This window comes from Colobus angolensis, unplaced genomic scaffold (genome assembly GCF_000951035.1).
Source record: "Colobus angolensis palliatus isolate OR3802 unplaced genomic scaffold, Cang.pa_1.0 Scaffold198, whole genome shotgun sequence".
Classification (NCBI taxonomy): Eukaryota; Metazoa; Chordata; class Mammalia; order Primates; family Cercopithecidae; genus Colobus; species Colobus angolensis.
In genome coordinates this window covers 1,732,379-1,742,291 of record NW_012115132.1, presented here as the reverse complement: position 1 = coordinate 1,742,291, position 9,913 = coordinate 1,732,379, and the positions used below count along the sequence as shown (strand labels likewise).

Sequence of the window (9,913 nt, the reverse complement as noted above, 5' to 3'; positions counted from 1 at the left end):
ATGCAAAAATTAGCTGGGCATAATGGCACATGCCTGTAATCCCAGCTACTTGGGAGGCTGAGGCAGGAGAATCGCTTGAACCCAGGAGGCAAAGGTTGCAGTGAGCAGAAGCCCTGGGGACAAGAGTGAGACTCTGTCTCAAAACAAACAAACAAACAATGCATCTTGTTTTGCTTTGCAGTTCCAGAATTGCGAATTTAGCCAAAGTAAATAAATAATATATTAAAAGAGATATGAATTAGGATGTTCATTGTAGTGTTATATGTATAAAGGAAATTTGGAAACAACCTGTATTTCCAAATAAAGGTAGGTAAAGAAGTTGTGGTACCACTATATATATATAGTAAAAGGGCATTTACTGTCATCAGAATACACTTGAACAAGAAAATAATAACAAAAGGTGTATTCTTTTTGTTGTACTTTGTTGTAGTCTGAATTTTTCACTATTAAAGCTCTTTGTTTTTGTAAGAAGAACAAGGTATTTCTAAAGTGGAGAGTAAGTGATGTGAAGCCTGATCTTGTAGAAATGTTTTCCTAAGATGCTTCTACCATGTCTGATTATGCCTATGTGGTTAAAATCCTGGCTCCTGAACTCACTAGCTTAGTGACATGGGCAACTTCTCTGTGCCTTATTGTCCATCTGTAAATACATAGTAGAATTGTACCTACTTCAAACAGTTGCTGTGAGGATTAAAGGAATTTATATGTGTACTTAGAGTAATCCTTACCTACAGCAAGGGCTCAATACATTTTATGGTGAATAAAGTAAGATGACTTTTTGGTGTGAACCATGGGAAAAATTCTACTCAGTTTTCAGTGTCAGAAAAAGCTATGCATCTCCTGAAAAATATGTTTTAGTTAATCTAAAAATATAGGTAGGCTTTAAAGCTTATTATGATTCCTTCTTGCTTTAGCTGCAAATTCATAAATTTGGAGCCAAATTCATGGTTACCTTTACTAACTATACAGGACCAGATACATTTTCTCTGTGCTCATTTAACTCATTACTTTATTGTTTTATCACCAAAATTTCCCCTTATATTAGGATTGCTGGATCAAATATATGACACTCAGTTAATTTTAATTTCAGATAAACAATTATTTTTTAAAAATAGTATTTTGCAACTATTGCATAGAACATACTAACGTTAAAAAATTATTTGCTGTTTATCTCAAATTAAAATTTAACTATAGTCCTGTATTTTATATGTTAAATTTGGCACTGTTATCTTATCCATTATGTTCATTTATTATTTAGTTGCTTCAGATCCTTTGTGGGATGATATTGGGAAATGAATTGAATGAATATATAAATGAAAAAATGAATTAAAAAATATGCCCTGGGTAGAAGAAAACTTTGGAGATATTTTCTTAATCTCTGAGGGAAAGACTTCAGAATTTCTCCTCTGTAACGACCTATTAATAGAATTATAATCTATAATTTGTAGAATCACCTTTTAAAGTAATGCCAAACATTCATTGTTTTTCACCCTCCATTTCTGCCTCTCTGCCTTTCTCCCTCCTTCTTTTCTTTCCCTTTCTTTCCTTTCTTTTTCTAAAAGTTTTTTAATGTTAAAATTTTTATTATTAATTGTTATGGATATATAATAATTATACCCTTTCTTTTTTTCTTCTTTGTTTTCTTGTCTTTCATTTATCTTCCTTTCTCTCTTTTCCTTGTAGCTCTTCTTTCATTGATATCCCAGTGGAAATGAACAATTTGGGAAGAGTTTTATATTCACTTATGTTAGGAAAAAGAAGAACTATGAGAAAAGATGAAAGGATTGGGGGTTATTCAACCCAATGAAGGGAAGTCTGAGTACTGCAGTCTTTTAATATTAGTACAAAGTGGTTTTTCAAATTCTCTTGGATCACCAGTAGAAAGGTCCTATATATTTGTCCTTTGTAGGCAATATAAGGCAACAGTAGGAGTTTATGTGAACTTTATGTGATAAATATGGGAAGAACACTGGCAAGGACATTGGGATTGATGATAATGCTAATTTCAGGTAAAATTATGAAATTTATCCATTTGGGAAATTCAGTATGCAATCTATGTCCATAGGGAAGAGTCACGAAGTACATTCTGAAGCTCTCTCCCAAATATTTCAAATCATTCTCTCCATTTACAGCATCTTCTAAAAAGTCTTTTCCTCATCAGTTTGTATTTTAGAGTGAAATGCACGATGCTCTAGGGAATTAATTACTTTCTGACAATACTAATCCATGTTGGCTTATTTGCCTGTCCTAAATGATTACATATACTTTATTTTCAGCCTTCTCAAAAATGTCCCTGTTCTCTCTGTTTCTAGGTGGCTGCTACACCCCATGTAAAAAGCAGAAAATAAAATGAAGATTTTTCAGTGCAAGATGCGGTACTGGTTGCTTCCACCTTTTTTGGCAATTGTTTACTTCAGCACCATTGTCCAAGGTCAAGGTAATTGAAAACTTTGAAAATCAGTAGGATCTGGGACTCTAGCCTTCTTGTTTCTGATTATCATTCTTATTTTATTTATCCTAACAATACATTGGCTTTTACTGAGTTTTACCAACTGTTTGCACTGTAGGAATATACACATCTTTGATGAGGATTACAACCTCACCAGCGACTGAGCATAGTGATTTTGTGGCAATTGGTTAAACAGGTCATTCTTTTTTTTTTTTGAAAGAGTCTCGCTCTGTCGCCCAGATGCGACCTCGGCTCACTGCAACCTCCTCCTCTCAGGTTCAAGCGGTTTTCCTACCTCAGCCTCCCAAGTAGCCGGGACTAGAGGCGTGCACCACCATGCCCGGATAATTTTTGTATTTTTAGTAGAGACAGGGTTTCGCCATATTGGCCAAGCTGCTCTCGAACTCCTGATACTGTGATCTGCCTGCCTCGGCCTCCCAAGGTGCTGGGATTACAGGTGCAAGTCACCGTGCCCGGCCTATTCTTAAAGTGCTTCTGAAAAGCCTGTGCAAGTTTAACCTGTGAAAGTCAAATTTTTGTGTTACAATATCAGTTATATTAATAACACTGTATTAATTAAATTGCTTTGTGAATAGAGCCCTATTTTTACAGCTCTATTAATAAAGAACTGTAATGTGAGTGTGTATGTATCCTAATCGTGTCTTGTCTCTTACATAGTGTACAGGAGATTTCTATCACTTCATACCTGGTCCTTGATTTTGCCCCTTTTCTTAAAAACCGAGCACATAGTCTGAATGTTATAAGGGCCTGACAGAGCCTGCCAATATGCCATTTCAGGCATTCCTAATGATTTCTAGCTTTGTTATAATTAAACTTAATGTGTGAAATCTACTGTTTGCATTCCTGGGATGGGAACTTTTATTTTATTTATTTATTTATTTATTTATTTTGACACAGTCTCACTTTGTTGCCCAGGCTGGAGTGCAGTGGTGCGATCTCGGCTCACCGCAAGCTCCGCCTCCTGGGTTCACGCCATTCTCCTGCCTCAGCCTCCCGAGTAGCTGGGACTACTGGCGCCCTCCACCACGCCCAGCTAATTTTTTGTATTTTTAGTAGAGATGGGGTTTCACTGTGTTAGTCAGGATGGTCTCAATCTCCTGACCTCGTGATCCACCCACTTGGGCCACCCAAAGTGCTGGGATTATAGGCGTGAGCCACCGCACCCGGCGGGAACTTTTATTTTTGATTTCTATTCATTTTTATAAAGTAAGTCTAGGGCTGAAAAACTACTACCTGTGGGCCAAATCTGGTCCACTGCCTATTTTTATAAATAAAGTCTCATTGGAGGACGTGATGCACATTTGTTTACATATTGTCTGTGGCTACTTTCATGCCACAGTGATAGAATTAAATAGTCATGACAGAGACTATGTGTCCCGCAAAGTCAAAAATATTTATCTGAAAAAAACAAGTGCTAACTTCTGAAGTAAATATGCACCACTGTGCAAAGTGATATTATTAGACAAACACGGGAATCTACAGAGACTGAAATGTTGGTGACGAAATGTTATCAGCTGAGCAAGGAAGTGTAAGTGTGATAAAGTGATTTTAGGAATGCTAATGTCTAATGTTTGGCATTGAGGGTTGTAGAAAAGATCAATGCATGAACCACCACACACTGTTTCCTTAAAGGGAGGCATACCTGTTTGGAAAGGAATGGAACTTGACTTTTTGCATTCACGCATTGCTGTTATACACCTGGGGTTAAGGAACTGTATTTCCAACTACTTCATTGAACACACAGCAGGCGGTTTGGTAGACACATTCTGCTTATGTTATTGACGTCGATGAAAGAATGATTTCAGCTGTGGCAATTAGGAAATTGTAGGTCACTGATCTTCTAAACTCCAGGATACAAGACATAGATCCTTAGAAACAAAGGATGGGCAAGTTGCTAAGCCCTCCAGAGTTTCTGTCTCAGTCTAGCATAATTCAGAAGTGATCATTCATGGAATAACTGATCAAATAATCATATATAGCTCTTATGGGATACTTTCAAGGATGCTGTCTACCGGATGAACATTGTTAGCCAAATTCTGTTTGTTTTTTTTTTTTTTTGAGATAGAGTTTTTCTCTTGTTGCCCAGGCTGGAGTGCAATGGCAAATGGCACAGTCTCAGATCACTGCAACCTCCGCCTCCTGCGTTCAAGTGATTCTCCTGTCCCAGCCTCCCAAGTAGCTGGGATTACAGGCATGCGCCATGAAGCCCAGCTAATTCTGTATTTTTAGTAGAGAGGGGGTTTCACCATGTTGGTCAGGCTAGTCTCGAACTCCTGGCCTCAAGTGATCCACCCTGCTTGGCCTCCCAAAGTGCTGGGATTATAGGCAGGGCAGCCAGTGTCAGTGGCCAGGTGAGAAAAACTTGACTGGGTACTGCTGGCTTTGAAGACGGAAAGAGGCCACAAGTCAAGGAATGTGGGAAGCCTCTAGAAGCTAGAAAAGGCAAGACAATGATTGAGTGATTCTCCCCCACAGAAAGAAATTCAGCCCTTCCAACACCATCCTTTTAGCCCGGTGAGATTGATTTCAAACTTCTGACCCCTAGAACTGTAAGATAATACATGTCTGTTGTTTTAAGCCACTAAGGTTTTGAAATTCATTACAGTAACAAAAAACAACAAATACAGCTAGTATTAAAAGACATACAGGATGGCTCATGTCTGTAATCCCGGCACTTTGGGAGGCCAAGGCGGGCGGATCACAAGGTCAGGAGATGGAGACCATCCTGGCTAACACGGTGAAACCCCGTCTCTACTAGAAATACAAAAAAAAATTAGCTGGGTGTGGTGGCGGGTGCCTGTAATCCCAGCTACTCGGGAGGCTGAGGCAGGAGAATGGCATGAACCCAGGAGGCGGAGCTTGCAGTGAGCTGAGATCATGCCACTGCACTCCAGCCTGGGCTACAGAGCGAAACTCTGTCTCAAAAAAAAAAAAAAAAAATACAGGAAATTAATTCTCGCTGCTTAAATTGCTTATCCATTTAGTCTCTCCATGGAATATTTTATGGAAAATGTTCCCTCTCCAGGACCTGTGAGCCTACATTGGCTCAAATAAATGTTTTGTTTTGTTTTATTTTGTTTTTGAGACGGAGTCTTGCTCTGTCTCCCAGGCTGGAGTGCAGTGGCCCGATCTCAGCTCACTGAGACCTCTGCCTCCCAGTTCAAGCGATTCTCCTGCCACCACCACGCCCGGCTAATTTTTGTATTTTTAGTAGCGACGGGGTTTCACCATATTGGCCAGGCTGGTCTCGAACTCCTAACCTTGTACTCTGCCCGCCTTGGCCTCCCAAAGTGCTGGGATTACAGGCGTGAGCCACCGTGCCTGGCCTCAAATAATTGTTTATACCTGACTTATTCCAGCATCTTCTTTTTAAGACAACTTGTTAAATGAACTAGAGTACAGAAAAAGTAATGTGATGACTGTAGGAGAAAAATGTGTACAGTAATAACAGAGTAATAGGATCCATACTTTCTTAGAGTTTCACAGTAAATATGTACCTGGTTCTAGCGATGTTTGTTTTGGACAGTTACAGGAAGGAGCCACTGAAGGTAAAATAACTGTCATTTAAAAACCTCAACACATGGAAAATTGGAGACTTTGCATAGGGGCTAGCTTTAACTTTATAAAGACCTCTGTGTTCACACGTTGACACATATTTCTTGCTGTTGTTAGTAGCCAAACACATTTAAAAAGTTGAGAATGTTTTCCTTACTGCTGTTTTCAGCATCTTTATAATGGATTATGAAATTACAACATATGAGGTTCTAAACCACATTTAAAAAAATCCCCGTAACATATCCTACTGTAAAAGTCTCTCAAAATTTTATTACTCTGATTTATAAAACATTTAGGCAGCACATTTAAATGAAAAAATGACTAACATAAAAAGCTAAAGTTTTTGTATTTTATTTTATTTTTTGAGCCAGAGTCTTGCTATGTCGCCCAGGCTGGAGTGCAGTGGTGTGATCATGGCCTCCACGTCCTGGGCTCAAGTGATCCTCCTACCTCAGCCTCCTGAGTAGCTGGGACCATAGGTGCATGCAACCATGCTCAGCTGATTTTTGTATTTATTTTTTAGAGATGGGGTTTTGCCATGTTGCCCAGGCTGGTTTCAAACTCCTGGGCTCAATGAATCTGTCTGGCCTGGCCTCCCAAAGTGCTGGGTTACAGACGTGAGCCACTGCACCCCGCCAATAATCTAAAAACAATTTTTTTTAGATTACTTGGAAAAATAGCCAAACACTTCTCTGCTGTTTAAAAGTCTTTTAAAAATAAATATAATTGGTTGCCCTATCAACTTAACACCCTAAAATATGTTTTAAAGAGGTAAAGACTCTCAGTGTGATTTCATGCTGCATTATCTTTATCAGCCAGAAATTTTTGGTTGCAAATAAAATAAATTTTCTCCGGTCAACTAAGCAAAAATGTATTCACCAGTAGATAATGCAGTAGCTCATATAATCAAAGTAAAAGTAAATAATCAAGCTTTGAAAAGGATAGGAATCTAGGAAACCCTCTGGGATACAGTCTGTAGGAACTAGTGACCATTTTCCTTAGGGCATGTCAGTGGAATGACTGGAACTATTTTCCATCCTTGCATCACTGGAGTCAAGTTTCAGATTCTTGGGAGAGTCTGTTTGACCTGGTTTGAGTGATTTTCCCAGCCTTTAGCCAGGGGAGGATGGCTGGCCCTATGCAGTGGGGGGAGGCGGTGTTGTTCCTTGGAAGAAAACCAGGATGCTGTCATATAAGGAAAAGGAGATGCGATTATGGGTAGGGAAGAATACAAGATGTCCATTTCAGTGTCTCTGTGTAAAAACTAGCGTTTTAATAAACAAATGTGAATATTTTATTAAAATAAATATCTCTATGTAGAGGGTCACTTGACAAAACCGTAAGCGTTCACATTCAGATGAGAAGAAAGGAAGGAAAGAAGGAAGGAAGAAAGGGACAGCCAAAAGTCAACCCTTTAATAAACAGATTATGAAATAGAATTTCCTAAATGCTTGATAACAGTGAGACTTCAATGGCATGACATAAACATTTCTCTCCTGCCTATGAGCCTCTATGGTAATGGTTGCAGTGGTATTCTTTGAGCTTAAAGAAAATCTTCCTTCGCAAACAAAGCACAGCACAGCACAGCAGAACAAAAATGCCTCTACACTTTCAGTAACAAGCCTAACCTTGCAATGGAGTAGAAGATAATGGGTAGCCACTCCTCAGTCTTCCCCCTCAGTCTCCCTTTGGGATGATGTTTATGTATTCACAGATCTTATATCAGGCCTAATTTCATGTGCAATATCATCCTTTACACTTCACCATGCAAAAGATGAGTCTGTTGGTTTCCTCTGGGCTCTTGGTGTGTGCTGGAAATCAAACTTTACACTTGATGTTTGTCTTTTTGAAAAGATTAGGATTTGAACTGACATAAATTTTGAGTCAAGTTCATGCAAACATTTATAATTATTAATGGAAGTTAAGCATATGTTTAAAAAAAGTACTTTCTTTGTGCTTGCAAACAGAAAAATCATGGGTCTGGCATAAAATGTACACAAAGGTTTGTTCCATGAGATAAGAGCAATTATTTCTCCACGGCACTTAGTGTTTCTGCCAGTCGTGCTGCCCTTGCTTTGGTTCCAGTCCCAGTGCCTTCTAAAAGGGGGAAAAAAGCTAACTTTGAAATCCACAGGTGTGACCTTAAGCCTCTTTCTTTGTTAACTAGCATTTCTTCTTTCCAATATTTTTTACCCTAAAGGCAAAAACCTAAAGAAAATGTGAACGTTATGTTTAACCAAGATTTCCTTTTAATGACTGTGAGGGTATTTATGCTTCTGTAGACAATAGATGTGATCTGTTGATAAAAGGTAATAATGATACTGCTTTTGCCTAGCAGTTGTAATGGGACTGTAGACAGTTTAATCACTTGTAAATTAATAAAAGAGTTGAGTATTGATGGATTTGGTTGTTGCATTTGCTTCAATGGTTTTGCACTTTGTTTTCTTGAACAATTGAATGGAAGCCAATGCCTCTCTTGGTTCTAGAACATCATCCAGATTATCTGAACATGGTCCACATTGCCCTCATTTTCTCCTGGAGATTTAGAAGCCTATCTATTGACTAAGAGATGTTGAGGGCTATACACTCAGACGACATTTAAAGAATAGTAGCATGGATATAAAATTTAAGACTTTTTAACCTAGGAATCCTGAATGTTGTTTGCTGTTTTGAGATGTCAACACACCTGGAGTGCTAATGGAATCATTGACTCTCTTGGAATATCCTAGATTGAAGCCTCCATCCTATTTGTACTTTTCCACTTGATGGTTCCCAAGGCAGCTTTTTTTCAGCAGCTCATTCATGCAAAAACTTGGACTATGACATTTACTAGTCCACTGACTCGATTTGAGTCAGAAACTTGCATATATTTTGTAACATTTTAAAATTCTTACTTTTAATTTTCTTCCATAAGTAATAAGAATCTATCTATTAATAAATTTTCTTCTCGAGTTGATGACTAAACAAAATAGTAACAGTTTTTCTGTTCATTCAAGTGTTAGGTTCAGGCACCTTCCTCTTCCATTTGAAAAAAGTTATTCTTACGACAAATTTATGTATTCTCATTAGCCAGAGAAATGTAGACTATTTCTTCCATTCATGTCACATTGAGAACAGGAAGCTAATGTTTTTATTCTGCATGGCTAGCATTCTCTACTTAGAGACAATAAAGGACAAATAGAAAGAAAATCTATTCTTAAGATTGTGTCTTTCAGTGCTTACTGATTTCAGAAGATTTCATCTGATTTCAGTTTGCGGAGTAGTAAATTATTCATTCATCTAGCTCAATGAAGGGTGACTTCTTTTTTTTTTTTTTTTTGAGATGGAGTCTCGCTCTCTCTCATCCAGGCTGGAGTGCAGTAGCCTGATCTCAGCTCCCTGCAGTCTCCACCACCCTGATTCAATTGGTTCTCCTGTCTCAGCCTCTCGAGTAGCTGGAACTACAGGCTCTCAAGTAGCTGGGACTACAGGCATGTGCCACCACACCTGGCTAATTTTGTATTTTTAGTAGAGATGGGGTTTCACCATTTTGGTCAGTCTGGTCTCAAACTCCTGACCTCAGGTGATCCACCTGTCTTGGCCTCCCAAAGTGCTGGGATTACAGGCATGAGCCACCGCGCCTGGCTGAGGGTGACTTCTTAATATGAATCATCTTTCAAAGAAACAGTGCATTTCATCTGGGGTCAGAGATTGTCTTTCACCAGTATGTGAACTTGGGCAAGTGCCTTAGTTGCAGCTTGGTTCCTTTATCTATCAAATTGGAATAGCAATGTATGTTTTGAAGATTAAGTGAGCTTTTAAGCTGAATCATTACATGAAGTAGGGGAAAGGGAACAAATATTTATTGACCCCCTATTATAATGCATTATATTCATGATATCCATTATC

At 38.6% G+C, this 9,913-nt stretch overlaps 1 protein-coding gene across 1 annotated transcript in view; it reads left to right on the top strand.

Moving 5' to 3' along the window:
- The window catches only part of COL14A1 (collagen, type XIV, alpha 1), a 255,503-nt gene that overhangs the window by 20,804 nt on the left and 224,786 nt on the right, over positions 1 to 9,913 (top strand). The window contains exon 2 of the mRNA XM_011941061.1: positions 2,313 to 2,437. Within this exon, the coding sequence (XP_011796451.1) occupies positions 2,350 to 2,437 (88 nt within the window). The 5' untranslated portion in view covers positions 2,313 to 2,349. The remainder of the gene's footprint in view (positions 1 to 2,312; positions 2,438 to 9,913) is intronic.